The sequence below is a fragment of the Nicotiana tabacum genome, chromosome 22 (assembly GCF_000715075.1).
Source record: "Nicotiana tabacum cultivar K326 chromosome 22, ASM71507v2, whole genome shotgun sequence".
Lineage (NCBI taxonomy): Eukaryota > Viridiplantae > Streptophyta > Magnoliopsida > Solanales > Solanaceae > Nicotiana > Nicotiana tabacum.
In genome coordinates, this window is record NC_134101.1 from 210,169,208 (window position 1) to 210,187,037 (window position 17,830).

Consider the following 17,830-nt stretch of genomic DNA (forward strand, 5'->3'; position numbering starts at 1 on the left):
ACACCAGTTTGACTAGGCATGTGCCAGCCTTAGTTTCTACTGTCCGCGAGAGGGTTCACTGGTTTATTGAGGGCCTTATTCCCAGTATCAGATCTAGCATGGCTCGTGAGTTGGAGATAGATATTTCTTATCAGCAGGTGGTGAGCATTGCTAGGCAGATCGAGGGTATGCATGCTAGGGAGAGAGAGGAGAGGGAGGCCAAGAGGTCTCCAGGGTTCCCGTGCCTCAGCTGTAGGTCGTCATGGTAGGGGTTATATGAGTTGCCCTGTTCATTCAACTTTTCCAGTAGCCAGTAGTGCTCTAGCTCCTCCTAGACCTCAGGAGCCTTATTATGCACCACCGGTATCTAGCGCGCCTCCTGCGCGGGGTGCTTTTAGATCTAAATCTATGTAAGATTATGTATTACATGGGAATTTTTCTGGGGATTATGTAAGAAAATTCGCAGGAAACTAAGTTTCCTGCGGATTTTCCTTCTGAAAAAAATTTGATGGAAAAACCTTCGTCGCTAATTATTACCTGTGGAATTCACAAATCCCCAGGTACGTTACCTGGGAATTTTTGAATTCGTATGTAAATAACCTGGGGTTTTACATTCGCATGTAAATTACTTGCGGATTGTTTCGTAAGAAATGCTAAAAATTCCATTAAATTTTATGTAAAGAGTTTATGAAAGTTAGGAGTTTTCTTGCGGATTTTCATAGGGAAATATATGCAAGTAAATCCCCATCAAAATTCCCAAGTAAATCTATATAAACTTTTAGACAAAGAAAAAAATTAAAATTACTGTATGCCCCCACACATATTGAGATATTATGGCACCACCACATTATTTTAGTTTTTAGTATTCACTACTCACTAATCATCTATCAATGACCAATCCACCCCCTGCATTTTGTAACTTACTTAACACAAACATACAAATTTATTGATTACATTTTATATTGATGCCCAAGAAGGCTTCTACAACAGAAGCCATTTCACGGGGGCGTTTTCTGTCAGTCCGAAAATCCACCCGCGCGGCAGTCAAGTCGTACACTTGACTCAGCCTTTCCTAAACACTTAGCCAATTTTCAGCAAGTTTGGCTTAAAGGAAATTTTGACAGCAACTCAATAAGAACACAAGAATATACGGGAAAATCCCAACCTTTGCATTAATATTGAAAATATACAAAGGATCCTCACTTTGCTATGAATACAGTCCGCTCACAGCCCACTTTTGATGAAGAACACAAGTCATTCTTGGCCAACACTAAGATCTGCCCAAGCCAAACCTTAGCCCCTTTTTGAAACAACTGAAACCACACGTTTCACTCTTGTTTCCCACTTAGAATTTCACATGAAATTCACCACTTTTCTTCTGCCTAAGTCACAAAGGTCCTATTTATAACATATAGGCAACCTTTAGACTTGATATCACATGACACTTGTCATCTACAGCTTTTTCCACTTGTCGGGCTAAGACAAAATCTATTCCTAATATGTAGTTGACATCCCCAACTACTTAGGACACAATACACACGAAATGGATAATGGATACAAGCATTATCAGATCATGGGACAAAGGAAGTTAAGACAAGGTAACCGCCAACTACTTTTCATGTGTATTGCATGTGCCATCTTCACTTGGCCAGCTGATTCATGCGCAAGGCTGGTATTGCGCCCAGCCTTTGTCCATCTTGACATTACTTTCGTGCCAATGCCTTGCCCGCAATCCGCTGTCATGACTTTGCCGCACACGCCCGACGTCGCTGCAGCCCGCACACTATCTTGGCCCAATTTCTGCCTTGCCCATGTCAACCTTCATTTCCCTCGTGCCATTGCTTGTATTTTCCTTCACATAGCCTTGCCTTCGCTATTGAAAGCCTTTTCCATCATCCCGCATTTCCGTCTTGCCTTAGCTTAGCCCGCACCTAGCTGCCACAACCCAAAAGTGTCGTGCCACTGACTTTGGCGCGCATGCCGTGCCATGCCGCCCTAACATTGCCCACGCAGCTTTGTCAAGCCTTTGCCAAGCATGTCTTGCCTGTCCCAAGGCCTTGGCCAATACGTGCCCACAACAGCCCTCAATGACAATGTCTTGTCCATCGCCCGCATGATCGTTTTGCCCGCACATAAGCCAATGACAAGGCCATCATGCCCAAATCCTTTCCACAGCCGTGCCATGCCCGATGACAAAGAATCAGGTCCTAACAAACCACCCGCACCCTTTGAAATCGACGTCCTCGTCGAGCCAACTCAATGAAGCAACCCCAAGGGGTTGTTGACATACACCGCCCCTGATTCTCCATTCCCATCTGCCACAATGGCATTTGCCTCCGCCACTTGTTCCTGTTTCTCTGCAGCCAACATAGCGTTCACCCTAGCCTGCACCGGACAGTCCTTCTTCAAGTGTGGTCCACCACAAGTAAAGCAGCCTTTGAACTTGCCGCTCCTTTCTTTGCCGTTGTGATTCTCTTGTATCACATTCTTGTCAAAGCCCTCATCTTCGGCAGCTTGGCCCTTCCCTCTTTTCTTCCATTCCCTAGCTTTCCCGTCAGCCTTTGAATGCGAAGTTCCAGTAGGGTCATCACCTATGTTCAGGTCAGCCAACGCATCTGCCGCAGCAATGGCAGTAGAGAGGCATTCAACATTCTGCCTTCTCAACTCCAATTGCGCCCAGCCCTTTAATCCACTCATGAAGTAATGCAGCTTATCTTCCTCTGCCATATTACTTACATTCAGCATCAAGGACAAAAATTCCTTGACATACTCCCTCACCGTGCCACTTTGTTTCAAGCGACGCAGTCCATCTTGTGCCAACCACGACGAATTAGTTGGAAGGAATTGAGATTTTAATTCCTTGTTCAGCAACTCCCAAGTTCCAATCTTGGGCAGTCCAGCACTTTCTGTTTCTGCCATTCGTGTACGCCACCACACCTTTGCATCACCAGTCAAATACACTGGTGTGATCGTCACCTTTTCGTCATCCGTCACACGTGCAGCCTGGAAATACTGCTCCATATCCCACAAGAAATTTTCCAATTATTTGGCACTTCTTGCACCCTCATATGCCTTTGGCTCCGGAATTCTCAATTTAGTGTGTTCATCACTTCTGGGGACAACAGTTTGCAATTCCCTTCGAAGTTGAACCACTTCCTCGCGCAGTTCTTCTTTCTCTTGGTGTACAAAGGCCATTTCTGCCAGCGTTGTCTCGTGTGTCGCCGCATAATCTGCCTCCAAACGTGCCATTCTACCAAGAACAGAATAATCGCCATCTACTTCAAGAGCCTGCCCAACGAGTGTTTCCAACTGCTCAACTCTTTGACGCAGTTCCGCATTTGTGCCACCAACCATGTTCCCAAATAGCCCAACGAATTCTTCCACCGATCATCGCCACTACCACGAACTTGCAAGCCTGGCTCTGATACCAGTTGTCACGGGGGCGTTTTCTGTCAGTCCGAAATCCCACCCGCGCGGCAGTCAAGTCGTACACTTGACTTAGCCTTTTCTAAACACTTAGCCAATTTTCAGCAAGTTTGGCTTAAATGAAATTTTGACAGCAACTCAATAAGAACACAAGAATATATGGGAAAATCCCAACCTTTGCATTAATATTGAAAATATACAAAGGACCCTCACTTTGCTATGAACACAGTCCGCTCACATCCCACTTTTGACGAAGAACACAAGTCGTTCTTGGCCAACACTAAGATCTGCCCAAGCCAAACCTTATCCCCTTTTTGAAACAACTGAAACCCTCAAGTTTCACTCTTATTTCCCACTTATAATTTCACACGAAATTCACCACTTTTTTTCTGCCTAAGTCACAAAGGTCCTATTTATAACATATAGGCAGCCTTTAGACTTGACAACACATGACACTTGTCGTCTACAGCTTTTGCCACTTGTCGGGCTAAGAAAAAATCTGTTCCTAACATGTAGTTGACATCCCCAACTACTTAGGACACAATATACACGAAATGGATAATGGATACAAGCATAATCAAATCATGGGATAAAGGAAGTTAAGACAAGGTAACCGCCAACTACTTTTCATGTGCATTGCATGTGTCATCTTCACTTGGCCAGCTGATTCACGCACAAGGTTGGCATTGCGCCTAGCCTTGGCCCATCTTGACATTCCTTCCATGCCAATGCCTTGCCCGCAATCCACTGCAATGACTTTGTCGCACACGCCCGACGCCGCTGCCGCCCGCACACTGTCTTGGCTCAATTTCTGCCTTGCCCATATCAACCTTCATTTCCCTCGTGCCATTGCTTGTATTTTCCTTCACATAGTCTTGCCTTCGCTATTGAAAGCCTTTGACATCATCCCGCATTTCCGTCTTGCCTTAGCTTAGCCCGCACTTAGTTGCCACAACCCAAAAGTGTCGTGCCACTGACTTTGGCGCGCATGCCGTGTCATGCCGCCCTAACATTGCCCATGCAGCTTTGTCAAGCCTTTGCCAAGCATGCCTTGCTTGTCCCAAGGCCTTGGCCAATACTTGCCCACAACAGCCCTCAATGAGAATGTCTTGTCCGTCGCCCGCATGATCGTTTTGCCCGCACATAGGCCAATGATAAGGCCATTACGCCCAAATCCTTGCCACAGTCGTGCCACGCCCGATGACAAAGAATCAGGTCCTAACAGTGAGCTTATAAAGCGGAGAAGTTTGACATCTCTTGGCCGATATGGGACAAGATGTCCCCACTGTAATTTCTCTTTCAACGTAGTACTATTTTAATGTTTCCCTATTATTATTATTATTATTATTATTATTATTATGAAAAAGGATATATTAATTAAGGATTTCATAAATCAAACAAAAATTATTTTTAGAAGTAAAAGCAAGTGAATTAAATTACAATTATATTACTTTTAGTTTAATGATATTCTTAGTTTTTTTTAAGTTTCATTTGTATTACTGGAATACCACATTAATTTCTTTTTATATAAATAATATATTGACTAACAAGAATTATTGTGCATCACAATTGGAAAGACTTATTTCGTTAATCCTAACAACATATATACAAGATTAAGTTATTTTAATATGTTAGAAGTTAATCAAGAGATGATTTAAAAAGTAAAATCATATGATCACTTGAAATTAAGTTCCAATACTAAAATTTACAAACTAATATCATTTTATACATACTACAATTAAATTTCATCATTTTAAATACATGTAAAAATAATAACATACATACGATAAAAAAGTTAGTTATATTTTTATAAATGTAACATATTTTTCTTTGCTTAAAAATTAAACTTAAATTGTACACTTATGCATAATTTAATATATTTTCTGATGATATTAACTGAAATATGCTAGATATAGTTGTATCTTAGTTTTGTTATATCCTTTTTTATTGACCATATTAAAATTTTAGTTATTAAAATAACAAAATTTATACTAATACTTATTTTTTTATTAAATTTATTTTAAAATTTAGGGACGGACTATGTTATGCTTAATGGCTTGCAATGTTCAATCCAAATATATACATCATTAAGTCTTATATAGAGTCAACGTTTTAATAATATTTACCTTAATAATCGACAAAAATATATAACAGATAAAATTAATACGGAAGGATGTGTTTTGAGTTATAAAATAAAATTTAAAAATATAAGCTCTTCAAAATATTAAATAGTGATCCTATTTAGTTTTTTTTAAAAAAAAAATAGAAGACCTAGCTAAGTACGAAAACAATTCAGATAACTTTAAAAGAGTATAATCTATCACGTATTCGCTTCTTTTATTATAAACTTTGTATGAAAATGATTGTATAGGTACTGTACATTCTAGACATATAAACTAAAAAAATCGCGACAGATAAATTTTGTAGTTAAGCAGTAAAATTTCATCGCTCAATAAACGAGAAATTATAAAGAATCATATCCAATTCAAGGTTTTATGTATTAGTTAACCAAATATAAAGAAGAATAGAGATCTTATTTGATCTTCTTGCAACAATCTTACAAAATTAAGTTATTATCGCCATCTTCTAAACAGCATGACCATAAGAAGTTATATAAAATTTGTCAAATTTAATTTGTATTTAAAAAATTAGAAGAGATAGAAGTGGTTAAAAACGAAAGTGGTCAACACATACGTAATCCACACAAGTAATCTCTAGTTAATTTCTTACATAATAACATTTCTAGATAAATCCCAAGCTGTATTACCAAAAATAAATTTCCAGGAAAATTACAATAATAAAATCTCTATGTAATTCCCCAAATTAGTATATCCCCAAGAAAAATATTTTAACCAAATTCACGTCGATAAAATCTCTAGGTAATTTCCCAGGTAAGAATATTCCCAAGTAAATTCCCAAGAAATTATTCCTAGCTAAATCCGCACTAATAACATTCCTAGGTAATTCCCCATCTAAGAGAATTCCCAAATAAATCCCCAAGAAAAAATTCCCAGCTAAATTCGCAACAACAATATCCCCAAGTAATTTTTCAAATAAGCAAATCCCTAGGTAAGTACCCAAAAAAATATCCCCAGCTAAATTCGCATGTAGAATTACCTAGGGATTTTCCTTTGGATTAACATAGGATTTTTTTCCATTTTCTTTATTGATTTACCTGCGAATTTTCTTACGAAAATTTACTTGCCAATTCGTTTCCCCAGGTAATATTTTTGGTGCATAATGGCGCCAAAGTTACCTACGGATTTTTCTAGAAAAATATTTTTCGCAGGTAACATATTTTAAATTTAGGATTTTTAATGTTTCCCATGAAAATCCGTAGGTATTATCTGCGAATAAATCCCCAGGTAAAAATCCCCATGTAATTAGCACTTTTCTTGTAGTGAGAGGTCAGTCCAACAGACTTGGCCCTAGCCAATCATAGTCACCACGTCCTCCTAGAGCTTGTTTTGAGTGTGGTGACACATGCCATATGATGAGGGATTGCCCCAGACTTGGGAGGAGTGAACCTCCACAGACTTCTCATTCACAGCATGCCCCACAGAGTTCTCAGGCTGTGGTTGCAGCCCTAGTTGCTACCCCACCTGCTCTGCCAGCTAGAGGGGAAGGCCATGTCGGACATTATGCCCTTCTATCCCGTACCGAGGCTATTGCCTCTGATTCTGTCATCACAGGTATGATATTAGTTTGTCACAGAGATGCATCTGTTCTATTCGATCTAGGCTCCATTTACTCTTATGTGTCTTCTTATTTTGCTCCGTATTTGGGTGTACCTCGAGATTCTTTGAGTTCCTCTGTTTATGTTTCTACTCATGTGGGGGATTCTCTTGTTGTGGACCACGTTTATCGGTCGTGTTTGGTTGTTCTTAGTGGTTTTGAGACCAGAGCCGATTTATTATTGCTCAGCATGGTAGACTTCGATATTAACTTGGGCATGGACTGGTTGTCGCCCCATTATGCTATTCTTGATTGTCACGCCAAAACCGTAATGTTGGCTATGCCAGGGGTACCGCATGTTGAGTGGAGGGGTACTTTAGATCACACTCCCAGTAGGGTTATTTCTTTCCTTAAGGCTCAGCGTATGGTTGAGAAGGAGTGTGACGCGTATTTAGCTTATGTGAGAAATGTCATTATTGATACCCTTTCAGTTGATTCACTCCCAGTAGTACGGGATTTTCCCGATGTGTTTTCATTTGATCTTCCAGGCATGCTGCCTGATAGAGATATTGATTTTGGCATTGATCTGTTGCCGGTCACTCAGCCCATTTCTATCCCTCCGTATCGTATGGATCTTCTTGAGTTGAAGGAGTTGAGAGCTCAATTACAGAAATTGCCTGATAAGGGTTTTATTCGGCCCAGTGTATCGCCTTGGGGTGCTCCTGTCTTGTTTGTGAAGAAAAAGGATGGCTATATGCGTATGTGTATTGATTACCGCTAGTTGAACAAGGTTACAGTGAAGAACCGTTATTCTTTGCCTCGTATTGATGATCTGTTTGACCAGCTTCAGGGAGCACGGGTGTTTTCTAAGATTCATTTGTGCTCAGGTTACCATCAGTTGAAGATTCGGGAGCCAGATATCCCGAAGACTGCTTTCCGAACTCAGTATGGTCATTACGAGTTCCTCGTCATGTCATTTGGGCTGACCAATGCCCCAATAGCCTTTATGCATTTGATGCACATTGTGTTTCGGCCGTATCTTGATTCATTCGTCATTGTCTTTATTGATGATATTGTGGTGTATTCCCGGAGTCGGAAAGATCATGAGCAGCACCTAAGGACAGTGCTCTAGGCTCTGAGAGAGAAGAAGTTATATGCTAAGTTCTTGAAATGTGAATTTTTGTTGGATTCAATGGCATTCTTAGGCCACGTGGTATCGAGTGAGGGTATTCAGGTGGATCCAAAGAAGATAGAGGCGATGCAGAGTTGGCCCAGACCATCCTCAACTACAAAGATCCACAGTTTTCTTGGCTTGGCGGGCTACTACCGTCGTTTTGTGGAGGGGTTTTCATCGATTGCAGCCCCTATGACTAGGTTGACACAGAAGGGTGCTCCATTTTAGTAGATGGAGGAGTGTGAGGCGAGCTTTCATAAGGTCAAGATAGCTTTGACTACAGCCCTATTTTTGATATTGCATATAGGTTTGGGGTCTTATACAGCCTATTGTGATGCCTCGAGGATTGGCCTCGGAGCGGTGTTGATGCAGGATGATAGGGTGATTGCCTACGCGTCCAGACAGTTGAAGATACATAAGAAGAATTACCCTGTTCACGACCTTGAGTTAGCTGCCATTGTTCACGCCCTAAAGTTTTGGCGCCATTATTTATACGGGGTTCCCTGTGAGATTTATACTGACCATCGAAGCTTGCAGCATTTGTTCAAGCAAAAGGATCTAAATTTGCGCCAGAGAAGGAGGTTGGAGTTGCTGAAGGATTATGACATCACTATTTTGTATCACCCGAGCAAGGCCTATGTAGTGGCTGATGCCTTGAGTCGCCGGGCGGAGAGTTTGGGGAGTTTGACTTATTTATCAGCATCGAAGAGGCCTATGACGATGGATGTCCAGGCCTTAGCCAGCCAGTTTGTGAGATTGGATCTTTCGGAGTCTAGTTGGGTTCTAGCTTGCCTGGTTTCTCGGTCTTCCTTATTTGATCGTATCAGGGAGCGGCAGTATGATGACCCTTATTTGCTTGTCCTCAAGGACAAGGTTCAGCACGGTGATGCCAGAGATGTGACTATTGGTGATGGTGGAGTATTGAGAATGCAGGGTCAGATTTGTGTACCCAATGTTGATGAGCTGCGAGAGTTGATTCTAGAGGAGGCCCATAGTTTGCGGTATTCCATCCATCCGGGTGCCGCGAAGATGTACCAGGATTTGAGGCAGCACTATTGGTGGAGGCGGATGAAGAAATATACTGTTGGATTTGTAGCTCCGTGCCTCAACTGTCAACAGGTGAAGTATGAGCACCAGAGACCGGGTGGGTTTCTTCAGTAGATAGAAATCCCGGAGTGGAAGTGGGAGCATATCACTATGGACTTTGTAGTTGGGCTCCCACGGATTTTGAGGAAGTTTGATGCTATTTGGGTGACTATGGATCGGCTGACCAAGTCCGCTCGTTTCATTCCTGTGTGTACTACTTATTCTTCGGAGTGGTTAGCGGAGATTTATATCCGGAAAATTGTTCGTTGGTATTCCAGTGTCAGTCATTTCAGATAGAGGTACTCAGTTTACATCACGATTCTGGAGAGTCGTTCAGCATGAGTTAGGTACTTGGGTGGAGTTGAGTGCAGCATTTTACCCTCAGACGGACGGACAGTCTGAGCGCACTATTCAGATTGTTGAGGATATGCTCCATACGTGTGTGATCGAGTTTGGAGGGTCATGGGATCAGTTCTTGCCATTGGCGGAGTTAGCTTACAACAACAGTTATTAGTCCAATATTCAGATGGAACCGTATGAGGCTTTATATGGGAGGCGATGTAGATCTCTGGTGGGTTGGTTTGAGCCGGGTGAGACTAGGCTATTGGGCACAGACTTAGTTCAGGATGCTTGGGAGAAGGTTAAGGTGATTCAGGATAGACTCCGTACAGCCCAGTCCAGACAGAAGTGTTACGCGGACCGGAAGGTTCGTGTTGTTTCCTATATGGTTGGAGAGCGGGTTCTGCTTCGGGTTTCACCTATGAAGGGCGTTATGAGATTTAGGAAGAAAGGGAAGTTGAGTCCGAGGTTTATTGGCCCTTTTGAGATATTGAGGAGTGTTGGGGAGGTTGCTTATTGTCACACCTCTTTTTTGCGCGTCCGGCCCCGAAGGGTTAAATGCGCTAGGGAGTTTTTCCATCTTAAGTGACAATATTCGAAATGAGATTATTTATTTAATTCAGAGTCGCCACTTGGGAAAGGTTTGGCTTTTGGTGTCCCAAGTCACCGGTTTATCTTGAATCCCAAATCGAGGAAATTTTCGACTTTCCAAATGAAGTCTGCGAACCAGAAATTCTAAGTAAGGAATTCTGTTGACTCGAGGGAAGGTGTTAGGCACCCTCGAATCCCTTGGTTCTAGCACGGTCGCTTAAATTGTTATAATGGCTAAATATCTGATTTAAATACATGTCATGAATTATGTGCTTTTATTAAGTTTAAACCGCTTTTATTATTATCATTTTTTTTATGGAATTGCAACGTCGCGAAAATGCATCTCGAATCACGTCACAATCAATACGCCCGTAATTATTAATACATTTCGACCCCGTTGAGATTTGAAGTTGGGTCACATAAATGCGCACCCGAATTTAAGAATATAATTTGATTAAATCGCGCCTAAAGAGTCTGACGCGTTGTTATCTTTGGGGAAGACAGTGAAATTCACTAAACAGTCATTCCCAAATTCCAAGTATTTATTATGATCGATTATTGAGGGCCCCGCGATTTGCGTTTTATTTGGCGAGGCTCGTCTCATTTATTTTAAGGATATTCTAAAGTGACTACATTTCTATTAATTTCGTTTCTAAAAATAAGAAGAGAAAAAGGAAAATCTTACTTAGCTAAACATGCTACAAGCACATCATTTTACATACTAGATTAAGACGAGTGTTAACAGAAAAGAATATTACTTAAAATTTGAAATTATAAGGGAGTACAAAATCGACAAAAGAATATATTCAAAGAAGATTAATTACTCTATAACTAGATTAGCTTCACATAATTATGTGGATAGACCAATAATTGTTTTTGACTTAGTCAAAATAAGCATCAACCTTGAGTCTTAGTGTTTATTCGAAAGTTTATTAGATCTAAATTTTAAGCCATCTTGCTAGATTCACGCCTATTAGATTAAAGCTTTTAACCCTGCAGCATTGATTCGTACTCCAAATATGTAAAACCTATCGATTCGATAAAATTAGTAGCTACTTCGTCTAATGGTGAGCCGATGCTAACATTAATTATTAAACTACACTATTAAACCTATATTGAAACAGGGAGTTCAAACGAGAGAGTTGACATTAATGGTTAATCCATTGGTACTAACTAACGTGATATGAAGTTTGCTTGACATATGCGTTGGAATTAAACTGAACCGGACCATGGTAAAACAGTTCAAAAATCCAACGGGATACATACAAATGCCTGCTAATATTCTGTGTTATGTTATCATTAACAATCAAACTAAATTGCTAAAACACATGGACATATGCCTAATTGATCTAGCACTGTACTAATTAACAGTCCCAAAATAAAGTTCGAGTACATTCCAATTCGTGCTAAGTAAATACAATTGGGATGAACCTAAACAAACACGAACTACTTTATCATTCATCCTATTACTACATCTTGAGCACAGACATCGGGAAAGCATATGAACATTTCATTTCTTTGTTTATTTCAATTCAAACTTCCAATTCAAGCTTACATCTACCCATAGTTTCAGAAGTGTGTACCTGGATGCTGAAATGCAAAAGGAGAAAACAGAAGGCAGAGAAATTAGCAGCAGCAGCAAACAGGAAAGGCAGCAACAACAACAAGTACAACAGTCAGTGACAGTAACAAAGTGCCCAGGAACAACTCAAACGAAACCCGAAAGATTTGTGAAAAACCAGGTAGCAACAAACAGCATGCAAAACTCAAAATGGACTTGAACTCGAACCAAGGTTGGAGCAGTAGATTGCAGAAAAAGTTTCACTGAATTGGAGTCAAACCAAGAAAAGAAACAGTATCAACTACTGAGGCTTCAAACTAAACCAAAGCCTGATGGAATTATGTTGCCAATCAAAAACTAAATTTCTCTCTTTTCAGGACTATTTTTTATATCTGGAAAACCTCTTAATTCAGAACTGTTTTTCTGTCTAGTTTTTTAGCTTCTGTCTGTATCTCCAATCTGTGTATCTATTTCTCTCTATGTGTCTATATGTGTGTCTGCTCAACTAATGGAAAGACCCCTCTATTTATCCCCTATCAGACCCTTTAACAGCCTCTTAGACAAACTGAACCCCCTCCCATGTGGTCTCTTCTGTTTTTCCACTTACCAGTTTAAAAGAAAAGATAGCCCATAAGATTCCCCTGACAGACCCTCTTCTCTTATTAAAATGGTTTATCATTTTATTAGTTTGAACAGGTATGGGCAGCAGGGATGTGTTCTGACAGCACATGCTGTCCATTTTACTCTAATTCCTTAACAGCTGACAAAACACATGCTGCCCAAAACCTAAACTAGGTGAACATGCTATCAATTTAAACCAAAGTCTGAAATCTAACCTAGACTGCAGCTATAGATCAATTCTTAAATGCTTTCTGACTTAGCTAAACAGACTAACACACAATGACAGTCAATTCTCAGTTGTTTTAACCATGTCTCAGTAAATCAAATTAGATAGCATGAGTCAAATTATCACCATTCAAGGTTGAACTAATTGACGACGCGTATCGAATCGACTATACTAATTATAACATAGAACAAACAGTCGATCAAACAAACACAAATAGGGCATAGACTGTTCTTGACAATTTTGCACGATATAGGGGAAAACTACAGGCATTATTGGTTCGACAATATCAATCGAATTGAAATATGTATACTACTACACGGATTCAACATAACAGAATAAACAATCGACCAAATAAAAGATCTTATGAAGATGGAGCACAAACTGACAACAGAAATCCCAACATAAACAAACAAACTAAATAAACAGGCTGATAAACTAATCTAAACTAAAATAGACAACAAAAGGGGAAAAGTGAACAAACCTAAAAAGCTTAAACACAGATGACCCAGGCCCGAGCTTGATTTGCCCATTTGAGGTCGAACAGATCTTAATCGAGGTGTTCTCGGCTGAGAACACTTCGATTAGGGTCTATTAGACCTCGAACTTCCGTTAAATCTAGACAGACTTCACAAATTATTGTGCTCTAGGGTTTGAATCTTCAGATTTGGGGTTTTGGGATTTGTGGGTAGATCCGGACCAAACCAAGCTTGATTTGGTCACGAGGGAGGTCAGGGGATTGTCTAGTGTGAATCTAGGGTGGTTTGGTGTAGGTCGAGGTCCGGCTCAAATCTTCAAATGAAGATTCGAGATGGTGGGGGAGGATTCGAGACCCACGGTTAGTGGATCTGTGTTCAGGGGGTCGAGGTGGTCCTAGGGTGTTAAGGTGGGGGTCACTGGCGTCCTTGCCGCCGGGTTTATGGTGAGGGGAAAGGGGGGCGTGCCAGGGTTCCGTGGGGTTTGGGGTCTGGTGAGGGAGATGAGGATGAGGGAGGGGTGCTTGGATAGGGGCGGGGTACGAGATGAGGGTTTATATACGGGATGGGCGGTTTGATCTTGGCCGTTAGATCAAGCGAGATCAACGGCCTGGATCCAAGGGTCAATCAAACGGTGTCGTTTGGTTTAGTATTGGGGTCGGGGTTGGTCCGGGTAACGGGTCGGATATGGGGTTATGGGTGAGTGATCTGGACCGTCAATCTAGTGAGATTAACGGTCCAGATTGAAGGTGGCACAACGACATCGTTTGGATAGTCGTGTGGCCAGCTCAATTGGACCGGGCAAAAAGAGAATTTGGATTGGGTTATCTTGGGTTTGGGCCTGTTCTTATTTAGTTCAAACTGGCCCAATCCGGAAACCCCTTTCTTTTCTTCTTTAATTTCTAAAACTCCTACCTAAATTGTAAAACAAAAACTATACAATTATTAAACAACTATCACACACATTAATATTCAATAAAAAATAAAATCACTCAAGGACGACAAATAGAATAACAGCTGCATATTTTATGATTTTCCTTTTAATAACCGAAATATGGTTTAATTACACACGACATATTTTTTCGTATTTTTGTTTGATAAGACTAAATGGACACGGACAAAACCACAAATAGCTAACAAAAATGCCACGTAAATTCCAAAAATTATACGGCAAAGCCATTTGTTATTATTTTGATTTCTTTTGGAGTAATTGTCGTGTAAACAAAAATCACGTGCTCACAGCTGCCCCTCTTTGTGCGAAAACACAAAGAGTTTCAGTACAAAGATAAAGTAAGCGGATATGAGCGATTTTGCATATTGGAATACTCCATGTGAAGCGCTTTTTGAAATATTTGACCGAATCTTCGCTTCAAAGATTTCCTACATATCCTGGGCTAAACAGGAATCCGGTCAATGTAGTTCGAGAAATTTTTGGTAGCTGGGACTACCATGGGATTGCAATGCTTGTCGTTACTGCTGTTGCTGTTTCCACTACTGCTTTACTGACCGCCTTATTACAACCAAAGGAAATTGAAACTGAACTAATTATTTTTGCCTGTAAACTGCTAGTTACAAGATTCCTATCTATAATTCTTTTGCAACTTGATCTTGGGTCTTGGCTGATTCTGCTCGTAGACTCCGATCCGAATCTTGATGCTTGCAAATTGTAGGCGCCTGTTTATTTCTGCGATATTGAGTGAGACGGGATTGGCTGAGTCGGGACCTTGATTAAATTTTGGAGTGATCCGCCCTTTGTTTGTTCCAATGTCTCGGAACATCTTCTTTTTGTCTTTTTCTTCTTTTCTTTATTCCGGATTGAGACTCATCCCGTAGGTCGTCTCGATCCATGCGCCTCGAGGCCAATCCTGCCGAGACAAAACAAAACAAACGAACGAAATTTTTCTGCCCCAGTTTCACTAGGAAAATTTCGGGAGTTAATTGCCATAATAATCTACAGCACTGATGCGGGGATAAGAAAAACTAGTCTGCAAAACGCACCTCAGAGGGTGGAGCCCTAATGTTGCCAAAGGTAAAAATGTTCAATTCAGGGTTGGGGCCCTAATGCTGGCTAAATGGAAAATGCTCAGTTCAGGGTTGGAGCCCTAATGCTGGCTAACAGGAAAAATGCTCAGTTCAGGGTTGGAGCCTTAATGCTGGCTAACAGAAAAATGCTCAGTTCAGGGTTGGAGCCCTAATGCTGGCTAAATGGAAAATGCTCAGTTCAGGGTTGGAGCCCTAATGCTGGCTAACAGAAAAATGCTCAGTTCAGGGTTGGAGCCCTAATGCTGGCTAAATGGAAAATGCTCAGTTCAGGGTTGGAGCCCTAATGCTGGCTAATAGAAAAATGCTCAGTTCAGGGTTGGAGCCCTAATGCTGGCTAAATGGAAAATGCTCAGTTCAGGGTTGGAGCCCTAATGCTGGCTAACAGAAAATGCTCAGTTCAGGGTTGGAGCCCTAATGCTGGCTAAATGGAAAATGCTTAGTTCACGGTTGGAGCCCTAATGCTGGCTAAGAAGAAAATGCTCAATTCAGGGTTGGAGTCCTAATGCTGGCTAAATGGAAAATGCTCAGTTCAGGGTTGGAGCCCTAATGCTGGCTAACAGAAAATGCTCATTTCAGGGTTGGAGCCCTAATGCTGGCTAAATGGAAACTGCTCATTTCAGGGTTGGAGCCCTAATGCTGGCTAACAGGAAAATGCTCAGTTCAGGGTTGGAGCCCTAGTGCTGCCTAAATGGAAAATGCTCAGTTCAGGGTTGGAGCCCTAATGCTGGCTAACAGAAAAATGCTCAGTTCAGGGTTGAAGCCCTAATTCTGGCTAAATAGAAAATGCTCAGTTCAGGGTTGGAGCCCTAATGCTGGCTAAATGGAAAATGCTCAGTTCAGGGTTGGAGCCCTAATGCTGGCTAAATGGAAAAATGCTCAGTTCAGGGTTAAAGCCCTAATGCTGGCTAACAGAAAATGCTCAGTTCTGGGTTGGAGCCCTAATGCTGGCTAAATGGAAAATGCTCAGTTCAGGGTTGGAGCCCTAATGTTAGCTAACAGGAAAATGATCAGTTCAGGGTTGGAGCCCTAATGCTGGCTAAATGGAAAATGCTCAGTTCAGGGTTGGAGCCCTAATGCTGGCTAACAGAAAATGCTCAGTTCAGGGTTGGAGCCCTAATGCTGGCTAAATGAAAAAATGCTCAGTTCAGGGTTGGAGCCCTAATGCTGGGTAAATGAAAAATTCTCAGTTCAGGGTTGGAGCCCTAATGCTGGCTAACAGGAAAATGCTCAGTTCAGGGTTGGAGCTCTAATGCTGGCTAAATGGAAAATGCTCGGGATACAAACTGACCCCCTTTTTTTGAGTTTTCTTGTTTTAGTAAAATGTAAAAGAGAATTCTGTGGAAACTTCCCTTTTGAGTAGATTCCTTATCGCCAAGTCATTTCTTGCACTCATGTATTTCTTTTCTTTTCTGGCGACAAACTGCTTCTTGTGCGGTTGCTTTGGGTCACACCTGTTTCAATTTTTCAAACAAAGAACAATTGTCAGTTCAGAAACGGCGGTTGGTTCGGTGACCTTGATTGCTCCAGTTGCTTTGTCGCGTCCTTATTTCTGTTGAGAAACTCTGTTATTGATTGAATTCACAGGCGAAACCCTTTGGACTACTCAGACTTGTGTTTCCAGATTTTGTGATGATTTGCCTTGTAAGGCTTTGGTTTTTTTCATCCCGTTCTGCTTGGAGATTTTCAGTGGGGATTTTTATTGGGGAGATTCTGTGGGGATTTGTACAAGGGAAAGCTCTGTGGGGATTTGTCTAAAGGGAACTCTGTGGGGATTTTTTACAAAGCAGACCCGCTGGGGATTTGTTGGGGCGGACTCTTTGGCGAATTTTTACAAAGGGAGGCTCTGTGGAGATTTTTACAAAGGGAAACCCTGTGGGGATTTGTCTCTCTTTCTCCTGTGGGGATTTGTTGGGGCGGACTTCTTTTTTTTAATATATATATATATGGGTGTGGCTCTACTTCGAATGCAGCCAACATCATGATCCATCGGGTTTGGACAAACATACCACTGAAACGGGGTATTTACTTCTTACGAAACGGAATTCCATGAAACCGGTCCTGCCACCTATTCTTTCCAGTATATCTGGAACTTGGAGTCAAAATGAAAGGGATTCAAAGAAAAGTAAAACAAAGAACGGAGGAAACAAATTTTAGAAGAGAAGTGTCCCTTTCGGGACAAGAAAGACTTATCTGAAGGGAACATGCTGACTTTAAATGGACATGACATGCTTTTTGGACTGGACGCCTGACCTTTGAACTTGCATTTCCTCATGAACCAAAATGGATCTATGTTTCCAAACCGGTGGAACTTTGCCGAAACTTCCTGAGGTGGAGTCATCCTTTCGGCCGACAGCGCCCTTTGCGGGTTTTCGCTAGTTGACCTCTCTCATCTCTCTTCCTGTCGTCGCTTGATAGTACTCTTTGCGAGTTTTTACTAAACAAGCTCTCTCATTTTGGTCTCTCTACTCCCGTCGCCTCGCGGTGCCCGAAGGTTTTCACCGACAAGACTCTCTCGTTTTATTTCTCTCAATTCTGAATGTACCGGCTTTCAATCATGATATCTCTTGGCTCCCCTACCTTTTGTAATTGATCTAAAGGACTTGTGCTTGGTAAAGAATGGGGGATGACACTACAAC

At 41.3% G+C, this 17,830-nt stretch overlaps 1 protein-coding gene across 1 annotated transcript; it reads right to left on the reverse strand.

Moving 5' to 3' along the window:
* Positions 1-2,235: 2,235 nt before the first annotated feature.
* LOC142176244 (uncharacterized) lies at positions 2,236-3,000 on the reverse strand. The gene has a single exon (XM_075243370.1). The coding sequence runs from the start codon at positions 2,998-3,000 to the stop codon at positions 2,236-2,238; it is 765 nt and encodes a 254-aa protein (XP_075099471.1).
* Positions 3,001-17,830: the final 14,830 nt, after the last annotated feature.

Excerpts from the sequence above, each read along its gene's own strand:
- LOC142176244 (XM_075243370.1), bottom strand. The coding sequence starts at position 3,000 with ATGGAGCAGTATTTCCAGGCTGCACGTGTGACGGATGACGAAAAGGTG.